Here is a 25,287-nt window from a genome sequence, read left to right on the forward strand (position 1 = left end):
TTTCCCTCTTGAATATACACAGTGTCATTTTCTCCCCTTTTCCCCCTCCCTTCCCTCCCTCCTTCACCCCCCCCCCACCCACTCAACGTTCAACATATATGATACATTAAACAATGTCATCACACAATGAAAATAAACAAGAAATTTGTGTCTTCTACTTTTACACACTGGGTCAGTTCATTTCATCTTCTTCTCCTTCTGTCATTTTAGGGGGTGGAGGTCCGCGGTAGGACTTCTCTGTTATGTTCCATGTATGGTTCCCAAATTTGTTCAAATACTGTGATGTTATTTCTTAAATTATATGTTATTTTTTCCAATGGAATACATTTATTCATTTCTATGTACCATTGCTGTATTCTCAGGCGATCTTCTAATTTCCAGGTTGACATAATACATTTTTTTGCTACAGCTAAGGCTATCATAATAAATCTTTTTTGTGCTCCATCCAAATCAAGTCCAAGTTCTTTACTTCTTATATTACTTAGAAGAAAGAGCTCTGGATTTTTTTGGTATGTTGCTTTTTGTGATTTTATTTAATACCTGACTTAGATCTTCCCAAAATTTTTCCACTTTCTCACATGCCCAAATTGCATGTACTGTTGTTCCCGTTTCCTTCTTACAGCGAAAACATCTGTCTGATACTGTTGGGTCCCATTTATTTAACTTTTGGGGCGTGGTGTATAGCCTGTGTAACCAATTATATTGTATCATGCGTAACCTCGTGTTTATTGTATTTCTCATAGTTCCGGAGCATAGTTTTTCCCATGTTTCATTCTTTATCTTTATGTTTAAATCTTGTTCCCATTTTTGTTTAGGTTTACAGCTTGTTTCCTCATTCTCTTTCTCTTGCAATTTGATGTACATGTTTGTTATAAATCTTTTAATTATCATTGTGTCTGTAATCACATATTCAAAATTGCTTCCTTCTGGTAACCTCAGCCTGCTTCCCAATTTGTCCTTCAAGTAGGTTTTCAGTTGGTGGTATGCAAACATTGTACCATGAGTTATACCATATTTGTCTTTCATTTGTTCAAAAGATAATAATTTATTTCCCTTAAAACAATTTTTTATTCTTTTGATCCCTTTTCTCTCCCATTCTCTAAAAGAAAGGTTATCTATTGTGAAAGGGTTTAGTTGATTTTGCGTCAATATTAATTTTGGTAGTTGATAATTTGTTTTATTCCTTTCTACGTGAATCTTCTTCCAAATGTTGAGCAGATGGTGCAGTACTGGTGAATTCCTATGTTGCATCAGCTTTTCATCCCACTTATATAGTATATGTTCTGGTACCTTCTCCCCTATTTTATCTAGTTCTAATCTGGTCCAGTCTGGTTTTTACCTTGTTTGATAAAAATCTGATAGGCATCTTAATTGTGCTGCTCTATAATAATTCTTAAAGTTTGGTAGCTGTACGCCCCCTTGTTTGTACCATTCTGTTAATTTATCTAGCGCTATCTTCAGTTTCCCCCGTTTCCATAAAAATTTCCTTATTATTTTCTTTTGCTCCTTGAAGAATTTCTTTGTTAGAACGATTGGAATAGGTATTGTATCCTTGGGAAGATATTCATTTTAATGCAATTTACCCTTCCTATCAGTGTTAGTGGTAAGTCTTTCCAATGTTCTAAGTCATCTTGTAATTTCTTCATTAATGGCTGATAATTTAGTTTGTATAGATGGCCTAGATTATTATCTAGTTGTATACCTAGGTATCAAATTGCTTGTGTTTGCCATCTAAATAGTGATTCTTTCTTAAACTTTGTGAAATCTGCATTAATCATTGGCATTGCTTCACTTTTATTTGCGTTGATCTTGTACCCCAATACTTCTCCATATTCCTTCAATTTCTTGTGTAATTCTTTTATTGATATTTCTGGTTCTGTTAAGTATACTATGACATCATCTGCAAATAGACTGATTTTATCTTCCTTCTCTTTTATTTTTATCCCTCTTATTTTATTTTCTGTTCTTATCAGTTCTGCCAGTGGTTCTATAGCTAACACGAACAGTGAGGGAGATAGTGAACATCCCTGCCTAGTTGATCTGCTTAATTTAAATTGGTTTGATATATATCTATTTACTGTCACCTTCGCCAATGGTCCCTTATATAATGCTTTAATCCAATTAATATATTTCTCTGGTAGGTTGAACCTCTGTTGTACTTTGAATAAATAATTCCATTCTACTCTGTCAAAGGCTTTCTCTGCGTCTAAGGCAACTGCCAATGTTGGCGTCTTGTTTCCTTGTACTGCATGGATTAAGTTAATGAACTTACAGATATTGTCCATTGTTCGTCTTTTCTTAATAAATCCAGTTTGATCTAGTTTTACTATTTTTGGTACACAATCGGCCAATCTGTTTGCTAATAGTTTAGCTATTATCTTATAATCTGTGTTAAGTAGAGATATTGGTCTATACGATGCTGGTGTTAGTGGATCTTTCCCCATCTTTGGTATTACTGTAATTATTGCTGTTTTGCATAAATCTGGTATGTTTTGTGTTTCTTCAATCTGGTTCATTACTACCAGGAGAGGAGGAATTAATAAGTCTTTAAATGTTTTATGGAATTCTATTGGGAGTCCATCCTCTCTTGGCGTTTTATTGTTCAGTAGTTTTTTTTTAATATATCCTGTATTTCCTCTATTTCAAATGATTTTATTAATTTATTTTGCTCCTCTTCTTGCAATTTCGGTAGTTCAATTTTAGCTAGAAACTCATCTATTTTGTCTTCTTTCCCTTCGTTCTCAGTTCGATATAGTTGCCCATAGAATTCCTTGAAGTTTTCATTGATCTCTGTTGGGTTATATGTAATTTGTTTGTTCTTTTTCCTTGATGCCAATACCGTTCTTTTAGTTTGTCCTGTCTTAAGCTGGCAAGCTAGTATTTTGTGCGTTTTTTCTCCTAGCTCATAATACTTCTGTTTTGTCTTCATTATGTTCTTCTTCACCTTGTATGTTTGTAGTGTTTCATATTTTATATTTTTGTCCGTCAATTCTCTTCTTTTTGTTGTATCTTCTCTTATTGATAATTCTTTTTTTGTACTTGCTATTTCCCTTTTCCAGCTGTCTATTTCCCGACTGTAGTCCTTCTTCATCTTAGTTACATAACTTATTATCTGCCCTCTGATGAAGGCTTTCATTGCATCCCATAGTATAAACTTATCTTTCACTGATTCCGTATTTATTTCAAAGTACATTTTAATTTGTCGCTCAATTAATTCTCTAAAATCCTGTCTTTTAAGTAGCATGGAGTTTAATCTCCATTTATATGTTCTCGGTGGGATGTCCTCCAGCTCTATTGCTAATAACAGGGGTGAGTGGTCAGATAACAACGGATATATTCCGTTTTCTCCCTTGGATATGGGCTGACAACAGGAACAGGTCAATCCTTGAGTATGTTTTATGTCTACTCAAATAATATGAGTATTCCTTCTCCTTTGGGTGTTGTCTCCTCCATATATCCAAAAGTTGCATTTACTGCATCGATTTAACCATAAATTTGGTTACTTTGTTATTTCTGCTAGTCTTTTTTCCAGTTTTATCCATCTTTGAGTCCAAATTAAGGTTAAAGTCCCCTCCTATCAGTATATTCCCCTGCGTATCTGCAATCTTCAAAAAACAACACCAGATCCATTAATAGCCTTTTTTGGGATGGGTGAACAGAAGGTAGTGAAATTGTCTTCATCTCCACATCATGTATTGACCTTCGCTTCTCTTATTGTGAGATGAATAATTTTGATCAGATGGAAAGATATTGTCCCGCTCATAATCAATAGTTACATGAGATGATATATTTAACTTTGGAGAAAATAAAATGATCAAGTGTTTTAATTTTAATTTTTTTTCTAATCTCTGTGGCTTCTTTTTGGATTATTTCATAACCTTTAATGGGAATAATAATTATGTAGTTTATGATTCTAGTGGATTTGTGTTTCTCCTTATTTTTACTAGTACTGTACTTTTTCTTTATATTGCCTTGAAACTTTGGAATGGTTTAGGGTTTGGATTATATATAATCACATTTTTAAATTTTTTTTCTCTCTTCCTTTTTTCTTTTTTTTCAATATATCCACGAATCAATAATGTTGCATAAGGTTAAAAAAAATTCTGTTAACGAGTTTACTTACTTTTTTATAGCTGCATCAGTGTTATGCATCAGTCTTTTTTCCATACACTATGTATTATATTAAAACTTAATAAAAATATTGAGAAAGAAAGCAGGAACACCTGTGGAGGGAGAGAAACAGAGCTAGTGTTTGGCACACTGATTTCCAGCAACTGCTGTGGGCCTCCCATCTCACCATTCTAGCAGCCTTTTATGCCCTTATTTTACTCTTTAGACATTCCCATTCAGTTGACTGAAAAAAATATATCCAAACTGAGGGTAAGCAAAACATTGATGTTGTAAACAAAAGTGAATGGCTGCACACAGTAGCTGTCTCCCTGACTTGAATTTGATTTGCCATCTGAAGGACAACACAATGTATCCTCTGTACTGGATCTCTGACACTACAACTCGCATTGAGTATTAGGCTCTCTGATTCTAATTCTGTCAGTTAGAAATATCAGATTTGATTTTATGCTCAGGACACAAGTGGGATTTGAAGTCACACCTTGTTTTATTTCTCCACAGATAGCTATGATCTGCTGAGTTTTTTCAGATTTCCAACATCTGCTTTTATTAAACCATAACATTTAGGAGCAGAAAAGGCTGTTTGGCCCATTGAGTCCTCCATTCCATCTTGAGCTGATCCTTTCTCCCACTTGGCCCCACTCTCCTGCCTTTTCCCCTTAACTTTTGATAGCCTAACTATTCAGATACCTATTGATCTCTGCATTAAATACACCCAATGATTTGGCTTCCACAGCCAGACTAAATTTTCTTAGTCCTAATTGGTCCTCAAATGAAAGATGCCTTAACAGTGTCAGATGTATCACTGGCTATATGATCATACACTGCAAGTAATAACAAGCATGTTTTCTGAGTTGAAGCTTAAGTTCAAACCCCACACCAGAATCCTGAGCATAAAATCAAGGCTGGTGTTTCTGAGAGAGTCAGAATCAGAGAGCCAATATCCAGGAAATATTGGTAGCAAATTCCAAAGGTTCACCACTCTCTGACTAAAGAAATTCCTCCCTATCTCAGACCTTCAAACCTAAAGTTATACCCTCTTGTCCAAGGCTCCTCTCCATGGGAAACAACTTTGCCATATACTCTCTGTCCAGGCCTTGCCACATTCAAAATGCTTCTATGGAGTTCCTTCCCCCATACCCCCCACCCCACCATTGTAGTGTAAACATAGCAGAATTTAATTTTTGTTTAGTAATTTATTCCATGGTTGGCAATAATTCTCTTCCCTTCATATAGATATCCTGATGTACCTCTGGTTTGACATGACATTGTTTTATCCTTTTGTCCATGGAGCTGTGACCTCTAGTCAGCTGTTCACATAGCTATCTGTAACTGAAAGCCAAGATCAGGGTTAACTCCAATCAAGGCACATAGATAAGCTTAAACTGTTATGTCACCTGAGCACAAGTTATATTTCTGTCATCTGAAACTGTAGGTCGAAGTGAAAGTCTCAGCTAAATTTTTTTAGTCCTGATTGGTTCTCAAATGAAAAGATGCCTTAATAGTGACAGAAGTATCACTGGCTATTTGAACATACACTGCAAGTAATAACAAGCATGTTATCCTCTGATTGAAGTTTGAGTTCAAATCTGACACCAGAGTCCTGAGCATCAAATCAAGGCTGACACCTCTGCGTCAGAATCAGAGGGCCAACATCCCAGGACAAACTGCAGTGTCAGCATTCCAATGCAGAGGACACTAGTCTCTTTTAAACTGCAGCACCTGGGTAGCCCTCATGCGATTACTGGGGCAAAGGTGCTGGAAGTACCTTTTAAAATTGCGAGGGGGGGGGCAGAAATCTACCCATTAAATCACCAGCCTGGCGATTTAAGGGGGATCCCGCCCTCGCAATGATGCATCATGTACTCACCAGAAGTACCGCCGGATGTCTGAATACTGGCTGCCTAGTGATGCAGGCACACAAGCGCTGACATCACCAGAATAAGTGGTCAGCCATTTTTGTTTTTCAAATCACCTGTGGACGCGACCCAGGTATGTTTAACTGGGTTTTCTGACTACCTCTGAGGTAGGTCAGGTACCCGGTTGGATTTTGATGAGGTTGACCAGGTCAGACCCTTTCTAACTGGCGTGTAACTGGGGTGCTAACTGAGCAATTTGCCCGGTTAACCCCATTTTACACAGCAGTTTGAAAGGGCCTTTGTAAACTGATCAGCAATGGGCTAGTTTGAACTGAGACCAGGTTAATTGAAGTTGGAACAAGAATTGTCTGTTCCTACAACTCATGTTTTTTATATATCCGCTCCATTTCAGGAAATTATTGCCATTTTCAATTTTGTTTACAACATCAAAGTTTTGCCTACCCTCAACGTGGATATATTTTTTTTCAGTCAACTAAAGAGAAAAATAAGGGCATAAGAGGCTGCTAGAATGGTGAGATGGGAGGCCCACAGCAGTTGCTGGAAATCAGTGTGCCAAACACTAGCTCTGTTTCTCTCCCTCCACGGGTGTTTCCTGTTCATGCTGTGTAAAAAGGTTGGAACGGGAATGAGGGTGCCATTCCTGTTCCGATATCTTACCACCTAGACCCCAAGCAAGTTTCCTGGAATGCCTGCAGTCTAAAGTTAACTACAGGCATTTTGTGAACAAAATTAATAGGATGTATCGATGATGCACGTTGCAAGTCCTGCCTCTTTACTTACCACATTTCTGGTATGCTGTCTAAACTCATGTAAGAAATTTAGAGATTTCTAGTTCTGGTGTATGAACGACCAATGCTGAGACCGCCGACATTCTTCAGACTGGTAAAATCATGCAAATTCTATCTAAAAAAAAATCTCTTGCAATTAGTTTCAACCCCCATGGTTCAGATGGGAATTACTTGGTAACAGTCCTTGTACCTGATCTCTGAGCAAATTGTTTCTGCATATGTGCAGTATGGGGAGAAAATAGCATAGTCGTGATCAAACAATATTCTAGAACCTTCTGTTTAAAGAATAGTTGTAGGGCCTGGCATTTTCCAGAATATATTTGACTTGGGAGGGTACTGGAAATTGCACGGTTATTCTGCAGGTAGTTTCGTTGTAGGATGAATATTTCCTGGATAGAATTTTGTTAACAGAATAAAATGTCAGCAAGGAAAATCATATGATACAATTTCTAAATTAAATTTTAAATTTGAATTTAAATTTAAGACATGCAGCACAGTAACATGCCCTTCTGGCCCACGAACCTGTGCTGCCCATTTACACCCAATTAACCTACAGCCTCCATACATTTTGAATGGTGGGAGGAAACTGGAGCACCGAGAGGAAACCCATGCAGACACTGGGAGAACGTACAAACTCCTTGCATACAGTGCTGGATTCAAACTTGGGTAGCTGGCGCTGTAACAGCATTGTGCTAAACGTGTCACCCAATTAAAAGGAATACAAGGAGGAATAATCGGCCCCATTCAAAGAAAACATTCAAGAAGAAATCAGAATTTCCTCAATCTTTTGTCCCCAGGCCATTGATCCCAATTCGTAGAATTAGTTTACAAAAAATAAATAATGAATGAATTTTTTTAGTTGCATTTATTAAATCAAATAAATTAAGTAATTGATTTTAATTAATATTAAAGAATTAATACAACAGCTCAGAGCCTAAGTAACTTGGTCAGAATGAATGGTGCAAGGGTAAATTCATGCTAGTCATGTGTTTAGCTAGTTGTGTGTGGCATTTTCAGTTAACAGGCTCTGCTGTCAACAGAATATGCCAGCATGATGCACTTTCATTTCTTAGTCTGGGCTCTAGTCAGTCTCTAGATGGCTGAATACAGTCTGATAGTGAGGTAATGCTACATGTTCAGAGGAAGAGTACAAAAGGCTGTGCTTCTTTATCAGGGGAGTGGTACTGAGAAAGCTGCACACTGCTGATGGACTAATACTAAGGGAGTGCTCTATTATCAAATAGACAATATTGAAGACATTTTGTACTGCCAGAGGCATCACTTCATTGTCAGAGGTGTCATCTTTTAAATAATGCAATAAATCAGAAATTTGCTTAGGATGTAAATGATCACAATGGATTTTCAAAAATTGCCACGTTCTTGGCCAACATTCTTTCTACTTCATTGTTTAACATAGCCAGAAAATGTGGATACAGGACTTAAAATGGAATTTGTTTGTACATTTCTCCCAGACTTGATTAGTTGCTATAACTGTTTCGCATTGGAACCTTGTTCTTAGGCAATCCCTTAGGATTGAGGATGTCTTATCTCCACTTTGCTCTTGGGAGTGTGACCTGGTTAATGTGACCAATGTGGAAATGGCAAATTATTCCACTAATATGGCAGGAGGTATCTGACAAGTTGCCTGGGTGGGTAGTCTGTGACACCATGTGGACCTTCTGCCTGTAACATAGGGACTCAGTACAGATGCATGCAGGTTCTGAAAGCCCCTTTTCCATTTGAGCAGTCATGGATCAGAAATTCCTAGGAGTCGGTAGGGATATTTTTTTTCCAAGGAAGCACTGGACACATCATGTATCTTTTCCTCTGCTAATGTGGTAATTTTGTCCAATGGCTTGGATTAAAGTATTTGTTACAGAAGTCTAGTGTGGGCCATGAAAATGATATGGCCTGACCAACATCACTGACCAAGTGTAACATGGGTCACAAAACCGGTCAAGTTGACCTGGGAGAGGACATCACTTTGCTTTGGTATTTTCAAGTCTAAGGCACTTGCTTCAGGTCATAGAAACATTTGGATGGGGGGTGGGGGAAGGCTGCAGGAATTATTGAATCTTGACATACATACTTATGATCAATCATTACTTGCTTGAGAAAGAATGCTGCCACTCGTAACCCTCTCCATCTCACCAGGATCCTATAGCATCAAAAATGGTGGCATCTGTTTGTCCTGCACCCAAGAAGAATCCATGCACTTGGTTACTACTGTGTATCCCAGGGAGTCTTGGTATACATGGCCTTGGGCAAGGAAAGGAGGGAACTTTCTTTTAACAAAAACTAAACTTTCAGCATCCATCAGGTTAATAAGTATCCATGTCAGAGCATGTTTAATTGGCTCTCTCTTGTTATGTATAAGGATCTGAGAACATTGAGTACAGTAACTGGGATTACTGGCATTATTAACAATGATTAAAGCGGTTTTCACTTCTAATTAACTCAAAACAAAATGGACTCCCAGCTGTGAGACTATTATTTCTTGGAACATGTAAAATATCCAACTTAATCTTTTATCTCCCCTTATTTTTGTTTTACAGAATTCAAAAACCAACCAAGGGCTTGTGGGACTTCGGAATCTGGGCAACACAGTAAGTTTTATTTTCTGTAGAAAATGGATTAACTTGATTCTGGATAATCATTAAAAGTTAGCACTTATTTAAGAATGTGTTTTGCAGTTTTTTATGATTTAAAGAGGAACTATGTTGGATGATGCAGGATGTGGAGTAAAAGTTAATTCTTGGAAAGTCCAGGTCAGTCTTGGAGAATTTACTACATTAGAGATTCCTTCATTGCAAGGACTTTTTAGATAAGGTACTTTCATGAAGAAATCCAGAGAACATGATGATACAAACTTCTGAGAAATTCAGTTCTGTTTCCCAGTAGATTCTCAAATAAACTGTTTATTTTTTTAAAAATTAAAATGTAGGCATGCAGCACAGTAACAAGCCCTTCTGGTCCACGAGCCTGTGCCACCCAAATATCCCACATATATTTTGGCCAAATGTCATTTCTATCTCACCATGTTGTGACATTGCTGGGAATGTTCAAAGAGCAAGTGTAGATGGAGCTTTATTTTGAATCCAGCCGGTGCTGTAACTGCCCCATGAGCATTTGATGAGATGCTGGGTTCTACTAACAGCCAGACTTTGAAAGCTTAAAATTTATTCATGAAAAGCTATGGTCCCTTATGAAAGATAGCATGGAACAGTAAACAGGGAAGCAGTCTGCATGTCAGCTTTTGCTGTGAAAATGCCAGCATTTAGGTCATGAGCTGACCACCTGAAGTTTCCCCAAATAGGCAAGAGCATGACCAGGTTGTGCACATGGAGGGCACTGTTTCCCAGGCAAATTTTGATCTAATTCACTGTGTACATATTTTCCAACTCTAGAGACTAGGAGATTTGAAGAGTTTTGCCTGATCTTTCTTTTCCCTCCCACCCCCTTCCTATAGCCCATGCACATTTAAGATTGTTGTAACATTCATTATACTGTTCCTAGCTGAGACAAGCATCAATTCCTGGGGTTCCCAAAAGTGACCCTAAGTAACAACATATTTAGCATTTGACCCATTTAAGAGTTTGTTGTAGAGTGGTGGAATGCAAGGTACAATCAAAATTTGTATGGATTGGGAATTCACACATCTGTGTCATCAGTTGGACAAGGTGGGACATCAAGGAACAGTGAAAGTTCTTGTGAATCAAACCCAAAACAGTACTTGTTGATTAAACACAAGCTGATTGTTTCCATGTTGTGTAAATGATGGTCCAGGATTTGCAAGCACCCACCTGAATCCAAGACACCTGTTTTTGCCTCTGTTGTATAAACAGATTTCAGAGGTTGCTAATTCAAACTGTTTAATGCAAATTCTCAGCTAGACGTGGGGGTGGGGGGGGGGGGCGGTGGGTGTGCAGTGGTGCTAAGTAATGAACAGTAATGAAATAAAGTAAGTCAGGAGAAAACTGTCATTGGCTCTGGGGATGGGGCGGGGGGGGCGGTAACATATGTCAGTGTTATCTTTTCTCATGTTTGATGCCAACATCTTTCAACTTATCTGAATTAAATGTAATTCCTTTGAGAGAGCTTTTTGGGTAATCTTAACCCTTACAAATGTAAGTATTCTGCTGAATATTGATCTAGAATTAGGAGACAGTTGTGCAGCCTCCATTTTCTGGAGCTGTTTTAGATTTGAAACTGTTTTGAATCTTCTGGCAGAGCTCATTTCCTTCACAAAGTCAAAAAGGCTGGTGTTGGATGGGAAATGTTACTGAAAAGCTGAAGAGAAGAAAACAAAGATGAGATGTGTGATAGAGCAATGTTTAACTATTCTGGAATTTGTTGCTTCATGTTTCAATTCGCGAGTGTTTTTATCACTTGGTAACTGCAGCCCATCTTTTGTTTCTCTTGCTTTTAAAAGCAACACGTTTGTACCATTGACTCCTCAGTGTGCCAACTTGTCCTACCATTGCAGTGAATGCAAATTGTTTTGCAGAATAACCCAGAGCTATTTACCTATTGCTATACCTGGTCATGAACATTTCTTTTTCCATTTCCACTTTTGCTGCAGTGCTTCATGAACTCCATCTTGCAATGTCTGAGCAACACCCGAGAGCTACGAGACTATTGTATTCAGAATGCCTACCGACGAGAGCTCAACAACCGGAGTCGCACCAACACTGCGCTAATGGAAGGTAGGCACTCTTGATAAAAGTTGACTGAAGGTACCCTTAAAGCTCTGATTTTCAAATCTGTGATGTCATAATTGATGCCTCTCATCTTGTATATTTCTATTTTTATCCCACAATGACAAGAAAGGTTTTGCAGTTCCAAACACCAACCCCCCCCCCCCCCCAGGTTTCTTGAATACAGTACCCAGATTTAAACCATCATAACCACTGCCTATCAATAATACATCACCATAAGTATTAACTGTGAAGGTGCTTCTTGAAATATACAGTATTTGCTTCCAAAAACTGCAACAGTTTAATACTGCCAAGCATTTTACGTATAAGCCATCTAGCAACTTGGGAATGTTAGCTCAACAGTAACAAACCACCATGGATTGCTGGGCGATTTCCATTATTAACCCTACAAAAATTATACTCATCATTGAGCTTTTCAGAAAAGTGTTGAATTTAGAAGGCCCCAAATGCTTCATTGTCCTTGTCATGGTGTTATCAGGTTCCAATGCCAGAAGGCTACAGCATAGTAAACATGTTTGGACAGAAAGCAGGAGAAGGGTAAGTGGGACTGGGCTGGGGTTGTTAAGATTAGAAGAGGCTGTGGATTCATCCCCTGACACTGATTTTCAGAGTGAAGGGACTCTCTCTGGCAATGTGCACTGTGTAAAAAGGAAGAGAGAAAAAAAGAAACAGAGTTGTTCAAAATTAATATTTCAGACTCTTCTTGCTTTTGCTCTTCCTGGATTGACTCCAGTGGCTTTGTTCTAAATCCTCATTCTTAAGTTTCTTTGGTGTCCATAGCCTTTATTACTTCCTGAATGAAATAATGTACTTGGAACTGTTCCATTAACAAGCTGTCCAAAAGATCATCTTTCCATGGAGTTTTATTTGGTTTCAAGTCTTTTTTTTTTGTCTTTCAAAAATTATTAGAATTGTTCATCTTGGAAAAGAGAAGGTTAATTGGAGATTCAAATCCAGGAGGTATTCTGGCAGAGTATTAGAGTCACAAAGCATGGAAACAGCCCTGTTCACCTACCAAACCCTATCTTTGTGTACAGTAACAATTTAGAATAGGAGGGCAGGTATAGCACACCTATGTTTGTGAATGACACTAAATTGTGTGCAAATGCAAAATTATGCAGAGAGTCTGCAGGGAGATATAGGTAGGTTAAATGATTGGGGAAGGGTCTTGTAGATGGAATAGAGTTTTGGTAAATGCAAGGTCATCTGTTTTGGAAGAAAAATAGTGGATCAGATTATTATTAAAAAGGTAAAATATTGCACTAAACTGTTGTGCAGAGGAATTTGTAGTGTTGCATGAATCACAAAAAATAAAGGTTTGTTTGCAGGTGCAAAAGGTTATCAAGCAAATTCATTGTTGGCATTCATTGGTCGAGGGGTTGAATTTAAGAGCAGGGAGGTTCTTCTGCAAATGTACAGGGTGCTGGTGAGGCCACATCTGGCGTAATGTGAATACTTTTGATCTCCTTGCATGAGAAAACCAGTTTTGGAGATGGTGTGGAGAGGTTCACCAGGTTGATTTCGGAGATGAGGGGGTTAGCCTGTGAGGAGAGATTAATTTGCCTGAGGCTACATGACTACATTCATTGGAATTCAGAAGAATGAGAGGGAATATTGTGAAAACGTACAAAATTATGGAAGGGATAGATAGGATGAAGGCAGACTATTATTACCACTGGTAAATGAGACTAGAACTAAAGGACATAGCCTCAATATTCAGAGGAGTAGATTTAGGATGGAGATGAGGAGGAGCTGCTTTTTTCCCACAGAATAGTAAATCTGTGAAATGCTCTGCCCAGAAGTAGTAGTGGCTACCTCATTAAGTATATTTAAGATACAGTTAGATGTTTGTATAGTAGGAGAAATTGGGGTTATAAAGAACAGATGTAAAACACAATGCTGGAGAAACTCAGCAGGTCAAACAATGTCTTTTATATAGCAAAGATTAAAAAATATATAACTGCTATTTCAGGCTTGAGCCCTTCAATAAGATGTGCAGAAATGTCAGCAGACATCCGAATAAAAAGTTAAAGGGGAAAGAGCCATAAAGAACAGGTGGGTTAGTTGAGTTGAGTCCACGGCCAGAGTAGTCACAATCTTATTAAATAGAGGAGCAGGCTCAAATGGCTAATCCTGCTGCTCTTGTTTCTTGTGTTCCAATAACCAAATTTAAGTCATGGGTAAAGGGACTGGAGACATCAATGGTGGCTCATTGGTTTACACTGCGATTTGTAACTTGATATGCACCACCTATATATGGGCAGTTGAAGCAGAATGGGATAAATACTTTTCTTTTTCCACTTCCACTGGCAACTAGATGCTGTGAAGACGTGTGGTTGGGTCTAAATGGCAGGGAGGGAAGAAACAGAACTGACACAGGAAGAATTGGGACCCTGAACAAGACACTCCTTTGATACTGAGTATGGCCTCCTCTAAAACAATTTCAAAATAGTCTGTGGATATAAATAATGCTTTAAAAATGTGGGCCAAAGAGATAGGGAAGAAGTTAGACCCGGTTCTGGAATCCATACCTCATTTTGAACAACGTTTGAATACTTTGGAGCTAGATTAGTCTGCTTTAAATGAATGGCTGGTTAAAGTTAAACAACAAAATGAGACACTGACTGATGATAATAATAAGCTAAAACAACGTGTAGTTAATCTGGAAAGTCAGAATTGCCGGAATAACATCCGCATTTTAGGTCTTAAGGAAGTGATCGAGAAGGACAAACCACCATTAAAATTTTTCATAAGCTTAATTGCAGATCTTTTTGGAGAAGAAGCTATTGTAAAAGTCTCTGTGCTTGAAAGAGCACACCATTCCCACTTAACCAAAGAAACCTCAGGAACCCCCAGAATGTAATTAATCAATTTCATCATTTTCAGAAGAAAGAAATAATTTTGAGGTTGGCACGCTCAAAAAAAGATTTGACTTATCAAGGAACACGCATTTGTTTCCTCGAAGATTACTGCCCAGAAGTTGTTGCATTCCGTAAAGTTTACCATGAAGTAATGTCGGAACTATACAGGAAAGGTTTTAAACCTACCCTTTGTCTGCAAGACTCAGAATAAGGCGTAGAACTCAAAAGATTTTCTTGAGTTCACTAGAAGAAGCATGGGACTTTCTTAAAAGTGAGACCTCGGGACGGGGGAAGTCATATAATACCGTGAGGAGCAGCACACAACTTTATGAGTCCCGTGGGAATAATTTAAAAAGTACTTATTTAGAAAAGTTTTTTTAAATAAAAATTACTCTAAAGTTAATATAAAGTGTTTAACTGAAGATAGATGTCACCTAAGAAAGAGAAGACACCTAAATTAACTCCTACTAAAAAGTCTGAAGAAGAAAAAAGAAGCTGGGCCTACCTTAGTGATGAAGCAGGCCACTGAAGTACTTTCTGGATCCGCCGGCGAGGACCCGGGAGAGGGACCTTCTTCCAGAGCCTTCTTTGCAGCGACCCATAAAGATGGCGCTGGACGCAAAACTAAAACTGCAACGCACGTGCGCGAGAAGTTGGGTATGCGTGGTACTGAAGAAAATAAGTTGGGGAAAAAAATCAAGGTCTCTTAAAGGGGCAGTCTGGCATTTCAACATCTGAACATGAAGGGGATATATCTACATATATTCAGAAGAATATGAGCATGAAGAAAAAACATCAAGTTCAGAAGAGGAGCAAACTAGAGGCAAAAAAAAAAGACTTTTAAGAAGCAAATAAGATTGAGTCAAAAGTAGATGATCTTCAAATAAAAATTAATTTGTCTCTGGAAAATAATTTTAAATTGTCTGAAGAATTGACGTAAGTTAAAACAGATTTGACAGTTAAAGTGTATAATGCATTAAAGGTGATAAATAACATTTCACAAAGAGTGGATAAGTAGGAAAGTAAGGTTCAAGATATTTGAGACGAAGAGCAGCGTATTGAAGAGAGATCTAATACAGTATGTCTGAAGATAAGATGACTAGTTTGATCTCGATGAATGAAAAACTGTTGGAGAAATGTGATATTCTAGAAAATTATAGCAGAAGAAATAATGTTAAAATAGTGGGAATGTTGAAGGTAAAGGAGAAGATGTGATTCTTTTTTTTTCAAGAATGGATACCGAAGATATTTGGACAGGAACATTTTGAAGACAAGATTCTAATTGAAAGCGCTCATAGAGTTCTGAGACCAAAGCCAGGTCCAAGCCAGAGACCCCAATCTATCCTGGTTAGATTTTTGAACTACCAGGATAGAGAGAGGCTTCTAGGTTTGGTGATGAGGATGGCTAAAGAATATGGACCTTTGAATTATGAAGGGGATAAGATCTTTTTAAATCCAGATTTGAACCAAACTTTATTAAAGGAGACAATTTAATCCATTTAAGAAATTTTCTGTTTTATATGATAAAGGTTACAGATTTGTGTTGCGTTATCCTGCCACTTTGAAGATATTTGTACCAGGTTAACAGAATATGTTTTTTACAAATTATGTTCAAGCTGAAGAATATGCTCAGAGTTTATCTAAAGTTCAAGTAACATGCCGATTTGTTACAATGAATTTAATATATGGAGGGGGGGGGGTTACCCCTCTTTTTCTCTTTCTGATGGATGAAGAATTATTATGTTAGATGGAATTGTTGATTAAATCAAGAGGTTCTTTTTCCCATGGAGGTCAGGGGATGTGTTGAGTTGATGTCTGACAGCTGCATGTGTTTTTGTGGCTTGGCCATGACCCGTAAAATGGAAGGAGGTAGCACTTGTTCTTCCAGCACTTGTCGGGGAGAAACTTTTGGTTTTTTTTCTTTCTTCATTTTGTCTTCAGTAATTAAATATATTGCATTTAATTTGAATAATTTTAATGAGACCCCGGGACTGCCGACCGCTGCCTTATGATGAACAAATTGAATGGCAGATTGTGGAATCAGCTCTTTATTTTTACTCTTTTTATGTTTACTAGTTTAATGAAAACATTGTTTAACATAATGGAAGTTATTGAGAAATGGTTTTGTTTCAAGCATTAAATGCCTTTAATTAATTTGAACTTAGATGTTATTGACCTTGAATCGGGAATATAAGTTTCGGTCTGGGTTTTCGTATTGTTAACCTTGAGGGCGCCCTTGTGGTTTCATCTAGTTTGATACATCTTAAAATACACTGTTAAAGATGGCAACTTTTAAAATGATCTCATTGAACATAAAGGGGCTTAAGGACTCATAAAGTGTAGAAGGATTTTAGCGCACAATAAATATTTAAAGACAGTTATAATTTTATTATTTTATTCTTAATTTTTTTAATGTAATCCTATATGTTATTCATGTTATAAAATTTTTAATAAAGTTTAAAAAAAAAGACAGTTAATACGTTTTTCCAAGAAACACATGTTCAGAAGACAGATAAAATCAGACCAATGTTTAAATGGAACGGTCAATATTATCATTCAACCTCTGAAGCCAAAATTGGGAATGTCTCCATTTTAATACAACCAAATGTACCATTTATACTGCATAATAGTATAATGGATAAAATGGGGCACTATATTATTCTTATTCAGGCACTACAGAATAAACAGGTGGTTTTAGTCAATATTTATGCTCCAAATGTGGTCGAGCCAACATTGTTTGAAAAGATTTTTGATCTTTCTCAATACTCACTAATTTTAGGTGGAGATTTTAATTGTTGTTTGAATACAATTTTAGACCGTTCTTTGGAGAAAAAAAAATCTCTTGAAATCGGCATTAACAATACATTCCATATCTAATATGGGAGTGTCTGAGGTGTGGAGATTTTTGAATCCTACCTCTAAGGATTACTCTTTTTTTTTTCTCAACCATTTATAAAACCTATACCAGGATTGTTTTTTTTAAAATGAACAACCAGCTAATTAATGGTTAAAGCTTGTGAGTATCAAAGTATAGTCATCTCAGATGCCACTAAGTCTCTTTAAGTGTGGAATTCCCAAATACTCCCAAGTATTAAAAGACAATGATGGCTATTATTTAATAATAAAGTTTTTGTCTTTTTTTAGAGAACAGAATTCTATTTTTATTTGATGTCAACTCAACCCCAGATGTTTCAAATTTAGTGGTCTGGGATACTATGAAAGCCTACCTATGTGGCCAAATAATTTCTTATACAGCCAATAAAAATAAAAGGGCTAGGGAAAAAAGATTAGATTTGATTAATCAGATTAAACAAATTGATTTAAACCTTGGATCAAACAGGTTTCATTAAAAATAGACATTCTTATAATAATATCCATAGATTACTGACTATTATGTATACCTCCTGTTCATAACAATGAATGTATTTTATCTTTGGACATTGAAAAAGCATTTGACAGAGTAAAATGGGAATATTTATTTGCCACCCTAGTAAAATTTAATTTAATTATGGCCTAGCTTTTATGCATTGGATAAAACATAAAAATGGCCTCAATTTGAACCAATTCCCACCAATCCAAGCTTTTTAAACTACATCGAGGCAAGATACAAGGCTGGCCTCTGAGCCCATTGCTTTTTTTAGTTAGTACTGGAACCACTTGCTATTGCTCTGTGGGCAAATCTTAATTTTACAGGTTTAGAGGAACTACTGAACATAGGTTATCTTTTTAAGTGGATGACCTTTTATTGTTCATTTCCAACCCTGAATTATCCATACTGAATATACTGTCATTCCTTTCTAATTTTAGCAGATTTGCTGGTTATAAGATCAATCCTCATAAGAATTAATTACTACCACTGAAGGGTACTCCAGAACTTTATTCTAAATATCTATTAAAAATAGTGGGTTTAGCTATATCTGTAGGTTTTTTTTTAAAGTTTTTTTAATTCAGATTTGTTTTTTCTTCTTTTTTGGGTTTTTTTTTCTCTTTTTTCATATATTGTTATTAATTATATCTTTTTTTTTTAGAGATAGTTCATACCCTAAACTGATCTAAAAAAAAATTTTTATGATATTTTTTTATTCTGTAATATTATTGTTTAATATCTCTGTATTAATTCATTACTTACTATGTATTTTTTATATCTCTTTGAACTGTATGTGTTTATAAATTATAATAATAATAAAAAGATTGAAAAAGAAAAGAAAATAGTGAATGAACTATTTAAATACTTAGGCATTATCATAACTAAGAATTTTGTAAATCTTTTTAAAGAAAACTTTGCACTTTTAGACAACCAAACCAAATCAATTCTTACAGGATGGTCACCACTCTCATTGACTATGATTGGTCATTATTAATTTGGTTAAAATGATTATTCTACCAAAATTTTTATACCTTTTTCAATCACTACCCAAATTTATTCCTGTCCTTTTTTGACATTTTTGAATCAATTATTATATCATATATAAGGCAAAACAAGTAACCAATATAGAACAAAAGGTGTCTTCAGAACACTAGAAATAATGGGGGATTAGCCTTACCTACTTTCCTTTTTTACTGCTGGGCGATAAACATAAGAAATACGTTACTATTGTTGCAATGTGAAAAGACAGATGAATATCCTAATGGAATTGAGATGGAGTTGAAATCCTTCAGAAATATGGGCGGTATTGGGTCATCTGTACCTACCTCTTCAAAAATTGACAAAGAACTTAATAATGACACATAGATTAAAGATCTGGAATCAATTCAGATAATTTTTTGGACTTGGGATTTATAGTTACAAGTTCTAAAATATCTAATTATTTCAACCAACTATTTTAGATGCCGGTTTTCAAGAATGGAATTTTTTTTAGGTATTAATAATTTTAAAGATCTTTTTATAAAACAGCATTTTGTATCTCTTCAACAATTGGGGATGATAGTTAACCTATCAGATAGACATTATTTCAGATACTATCAAATTTGACATTTTGCTCACTCTAAGCTTTTAACATTTCCTACTCTTCCTGACAAAAATGTTGTTGATGAACTCTTAGAGTTACGATTTACTCATAAAGGCATGATATCTGCTTTATATTATAAACTATTGAATATTGAAAACAATTTCTTTAAGTGGAATTAAAACTGAATTGAAGAATGATCTGAATATCTGTTTCTCAGAAGAAAAATGGACATCATTGTGCGCCTCATTTCTCCAAAGTCAAACTTGCTCAAATTGATTCTGATATTAGTTCACTTTGTGGCAAATGTAAGATATTCGATTCTTCCTTGATTTTCCCTAATTTGCAAAAATATTGGACCGACATTTTTAGAACTTTTTCAACCATATTAAAGATCATTTTAGATCCATGTCCAGTAATTGCACAATTTGTTTTTTTCTAAAGATAGAAATATTATTTTATCTTCTAATCAATGATAGGTTCTAGCATTCTCTTCACTTTATTAGCAAGAAGAGCAATTCTGTTAAAATGGAAATATGAGGTCCCACCTACACATAATCAATGGTTATTAGATATTATGTCCTTTTTAAGTCTAGAGAAAATTCGTCATAATGTCATGAAAATCAAAATTTATTTTGATAAGACTTGGGGACCATTTACACATAATTTTACTAATGAGGTGCGATGATGAACGTCCCTGGGTGTGCTTGTTTGGATTCCCTGAGGCTGCTTGTTGGGATTTAACATTACTTAAAATATGAAATTTAACCTTGATTGCTGTGGGTTCGAATTTTCTTTTTTTTTTCATTTTTTTCTTAATTATCTCTTTATCATATTGTATGTATAACCATTTATTGGATTTAGAGTTAAGTAGTATTTCCACTGTACCATATGTTATTATTTATAAATCAGCAAAGGTTTAATTGCAATTGATTTACTGCTTTTTTTTGTTTGTTTTCTTATAAAATTCAATTAAAAATAATTTTAAAAGAACAAATACTCAAAAAGCTCATTTTTCAGGGCTCTAGGGAAAGAGTAGGATAGTGAAGATATTGGAAGGTTCTTTTACAGAACTGGTTCATGTTTTGTGAGCCAAGGCTTATTCTGCATAATTCCACAAACATGTTTTTAAAAAAAATTGAGTATTGCTTTTACCAGTCCCACCCAATCTTCTTGCCCTCTGTTCTCTTGCAGAATTTGCAAAGCTGCTCCAGGCTCTTTGGACATCCCCCAACAACGACACAATCAGTCCTTCTGAATTCAAAACACAAATCCAGAAATATGCCCCGCGATTTGTGGGTTACAAGTAAGTGGTCCAAATTATAAACAATAGGACTGAGACCAGCAGCCAATACTTGTATTAAACCTGTTCTAAATCTTGGTGGTAGTGAAATGTGCTATAAAAATTCAGGTTTGCATATTCTTCACTGATATTATTTGTAAATGCTTTTCATTATTCAGTCAACAGGACGCACAGGAATTTCTCCGTTTCCTGTTAGATGGGCTTCATAATGAAGTGAACAGAGTGTCGGTGCGGTCCAAGGCTACAGTGGAGGATTTGGACCATCTGAAGTAAGCGGCCATGGGATCAATTTGTTTGTGCATAACCATTCTGAAGACAGCTGTTCACAACTTAATTTCACTAGCTTGAACGCTAGTGTAGTTGGATTAGGACAAGTACAGTAAAATCTGTGCTATCTGGCACCTACGGGGATGTCAGATATGAGAATTTTCTGGTTGCCTGAGACATACTCTTACAATGCCTAGCTAATATACCTGCATTAAAATAAACAATTTAAAAGACAAAAGACAGTGCAAAATGTAAAGTAATTTGAAAAAAAAATCAGTATTGTCATCCTTAAAGTTCACTTTAATCAGGTAATTTTCATAATTTACAAAATTTAAAATTCAAACTCCAGTTAATGGCACTTGTAACAGCATTGTGCTAACTTCTATGTTAAGTGTGCCGCCATCATAATTAACCCTCCCCTCCCCCAAGTTTACAGATAAAGCTTTATGAATATACTTAATACTAATAAAGACAGTATTAGCCACCAATAGAGAGACAAATTGGCCACCTCTTCCTCCTGGGTGCAGCCATTTTATTCAAACACAACTTTATTGAAACTTTATTCAAACAGACGCTGCAGGCGAGGCACAACTGGGATGCTCCGCTGGCTGAATGTTTGCTCCCATCTTCACAAGGGGTTGTGTGTTGCTTTGGAGAACATTTACTTATACAATTTTAAACTTTTAATTTATTTTTAATTCATTCTTATTATTTATTTATTTGTTTGTTTGTTTGTTTGTTTGTGGGATTTTTTTGCCGTTGATTGATACTAGTGATTTTACTGCAGTTGGGTTCTGTTTCCCAAGATGCTGTTCTTTTTGCTTCATTTTGTTGGTGGAGTACTTTATTTTAATTTCCTTCTAAGTTTCTAACAAGCTATTTTGTTCAACTTTGTAAATTTTATAAATTTAAATTATTAATTTTGTAAATTTAGACATACAGCTCAGTTAACAGGCCCTTTCGGCCCACAAACCCATGCCACCCAATTACATCCAATCCACTGTATTTTTTTTTGAGCGGTGGGAGGAAACCAGAGCACCTGGAGGAAACCCATGCAGACATGGGAGAATGTACAAACTCCTTACAGACAGTGCGGGATTCGAACCTTGGTCCCGATCGCTGGAATTGTAACAGCATTGCGCTAACTGCTATCTCACGGTTCATGCCACCCCAATGCTCCACAATAGCCCCCCCTTCAGCTTAATTTATCTCACCTTCTTTACATTTCTGTTATCCATTTGTTCTTTGTGATTATCTATTCATAACTCCTGTTATGTCTACTTGACCTACTGACATAAGTTGTACGATCCATTCCATACCTGTACCCTCTCAGATTGAACATCCTGTTTTCTCTTTATTCTTTTCTTATTTCACCAGGGTAGTCTCAACCTTCTCTCGCCATTTTTCACAGTTAACCTTTGAAGTGATTAAACAGTGGACTGTACTTTACATTTCTGTTTCCTAATGATATTACAATGTTTAGAAACCCCCATATGAGATAGATATAACCAAATCTAATTTGTTCACCCTACCATCTAATATTGGCTCATTCAATCTCACAAACATTTCAAAACTTTGTAATTATTAGTATAATGATTAGGAACATCAATTACACCATATTAAATACAAATAACAAATTTTCTGTGCTGAAACTGATGCGTTCTATGGAATAATTTGGTTTAAACATTGCTGTCCCCCTTTAGTGATGATGAAAAAGGTCGAAAAATGTGGAAAAAGTACCTCGAGAGGGAAGACAGCAGGATTGTCGGTGAGTGCAGAATATTTAGGGTCATACATTTATTTAATATGTATATTGTTCAGATTTTTAAAAATGTGAAAATTATGAAAACAGAGAGATGGAATCTGATTATTTTTCAAAGTAACAACTTGGCTGATTATGTTTTTTTCAGATCTTTTTGTGGGCCAATTAAAAAGCTCTCTAACTTGCAGTGAGTGTAGCTACTGTTCCACAGTCTTCGACCCCTTCTGGGATTTATCACTACCCATCTCAAAGGTAAGAACCTTGAGTTCAATTCCAGGCCATAAATTTCCTCAGAAATTATAGGGATGTTTACAGGATTCTGTTGCATCATGTTCAAGTTTAGACTTCAACATGTGACATAATCTTGCACTGGGAAAAGTAGGGTCACAGTAAAAGGTTACATCATCTGACAGCAGCAAGGGCTTGCTCCCCATCAGACTACTAATATTCAGATACAATCTGGCCACGTCTTTGTCTAGCCAAGTATTCCTGATTTGAGAGTCCTCATGTTTTAGTGAGTGCTGAAAATCATATTGGAGCATTTGTTCTGATATTGCATTGTTATCACCAGTTTATAGAACATAGAGTTATTTATTAATCTTCCGCTGTTGATGGTTTTACAGAAAGGCTATGGTGAAGTTTCACTAATGGATTGTATACGATTGTTTACCAAAGAGGATGTTCTGGATGGGGATGAAAAACCTGTGAGTTGATTTTGATATTCTGGTTTCTTGGGGTTCTATCTCTGTGAATGAGAATTATTGGGAAGTAAAGATAACAGTTTGTTATTTTCCTTAAGTTCCATTTCCATTATGGAAAGAAAGTTCCAAAGAAAGAAGCCAATCTGAAACATAATTGTGCAGAACACAAAATGGGAAAATCTGTTCTACCCATAAACCACAACTTCTAGTATCACAGTAATCAGAACTGTTCTCTGAAGAATGATTCTCAGCAGTTGGGGGACATTCCAATAATAAAAGAAACATTAGAAATAAAATCAAGCAAAAGCCAAAAAATGTAAAGTTTCTGTAGGATTATGAACTCTCCCACTCTTTCATGATTGTTGATTTACATATATATCTGTCTCAATATACTCAATAAATATTAAAACTGCGTACAGAACTCTGGGTATCACCAAAGACCTGAAGTAAGAGTTCCTTCCCCGTGTACTACAAGCTCCTTGTAACTTGTAACCTGCCACTTGTCTTTCTAGTTGTATTTATTTTCATATACAGCATTCCCACATACATGCTGACATTTTAAAACAAATTATTAAAATTATCTTCCAGAAGTAAAGTATTTCTTCTTTTTACCTTCTACCAAAATGAATAAGCTTATACGTTCCAACATTGTATTTCTCTGTTAGTTCTCCAAATGAGGATTAGTGACAGTACCTCCTCCATCAAAACCAGGGCATCAGAAGTCTGTCTATTCATTCCTCTACTATATTCATTATGCACCTATGATTGCAGTGAAACAGTATTCCAACGCCATTGATTAATTTGTGGATGACACCACCATCGTGGGTAGGATTTCTAAGCATAATAAAGTGGACTACAGAAGAGAAAGAGAGAGATTTGTGCTTTGGTGCCAGGACAATAACCTCTCCCTCAGTGTCAGCAAAACCAAACAGCTGGTGACAGATCTCACTCCCGGGTCCACATCAACAGTGATGAGGTGGAGATAGAAGACAGCTTTAAGTTACAAGTGGTAAAAATCTCCAGTGACTTGTCCTGGTCCAATACATTGATGTGATGGCCAAGAAGGCACACCCACACCTCTATTGCCTCAGAAGCCTGAGGAAATTTGGCATGTCACCAGCATCCCTTAACAATTTGTACAGTTGAACCAACTGCTCCACCCAAGACCATGGGAAACTTCAAAGCGTGTGAATGTGGATCAGGCATATTTCATACATATACTCATCCCATCCAACTCGATCTATAAATCCTATAGCCTTGGTAAAACAACCAATGTACCAAAAAACTCATTGCATCCCAGCCATACTCACTTCACCTCCCTCCCATCAATAAGAAAATTCACAAATGTGAGGTCACATGCTACAAGATTCAAGGACAATTTCATTCCTGCCCTTAACAGAATCCCAAAACAGTAAAATTATGTTGCGTTTGCTCATGCCAACTCTGTAATGCTGTATTTTTAATGTCTTGTTTGTTGTACTATGTATGAGCTGTCTGCTGGCAAAACAACCTCTCGCATTATATCCTAGTACATCTAACAATAAACTTGAAATGTGTCTACTGACAGCAAATTTGGATATAATACATTTAGTCCTTTTATTCAATTAATTATTACAAAGTATGGGACCCAATCTCCAATCCTTGAAGGAACCCACTTATAACAACTTGCCAACCAGAAATAACCCTTTTATTTCTATTCCTGTTTTGCAACTAATCTCATTTTTAAAGATGTAAATGATACGCCCACCTTATTTTCTAAGACTCTTTGAACATTCTAACCCCCTAAAGAAAATTGAGATCAAAGGGCCAGCAATATAAATGATGAAATTAACATGCTTAATCTAAGTGGAACCACACTTTGCTTGATAGGAAATATCAGAGATTTAGAATGCAGGTATTTAACATATTTTGTCATGAATGAATGCATGATATT

The 25,287-nt window shown here is 36.2% G+C and overlaps 1 protein-coding gene across 8 annotated transcripts in view; it reads left to right on the forward strand.

Moving 5' to 3' along the window:
* LOC138741100 (ubiquitin carboxyl-terminal hydrolase 2-like) overlaps nt 1-25,287 on the forward strand; it is a 180,773-nt gene that overhangs the window by 149,910 nt on the left and 5,576 nt on the right. For all 8 annotated transcript variants that reach the window (XM_069894654.1, XM_069894660.1, XM_069894658.1 and 5 more), the window contains 7 exons: nt 9,352-9,402; nt 11,379-11,502; nt 20,516-20,627; nt 20,783-20,893; nt 22,595-22,659; nt 22,802-22,905; nt 23,277-23,357. In XM_069894654.1, the coding sequence (XP_069750755.1) occupies nt 9,352-9,402; nt 11,379-11,502; nt 20,516-20,627; nt 20,783-20,893; nt 22,595-22,659; nt 22,802-22,905; nt 23,277-23,357 (648 nt within the window). The remainder of the gene's footprint in view (nt 1-9,351; nt 9,403-11,378; nt 11,503-20,515; nt 20,628-20,782; nt 20,894-22,594; nt 22,660-22,801; nt 22,906-23,276; nt 23,358-25,287) is intronic.

This window comes from Narcine bancroftii, chromosome 8, assembly GCF_036971445.1.
Source record: "Narcine bancroftii isolate sNarBan1 chromosome 8, sNarBan1.hap1, whole genome shotgun sequence".
NCBI classification, from domain to species: domain Eukaryota; kingdom Metazoa; phylum Chordata; class Chondrichthyes; order Torpediniformes; family Narcinidae; genus Narcine; species Narcine bancroftii.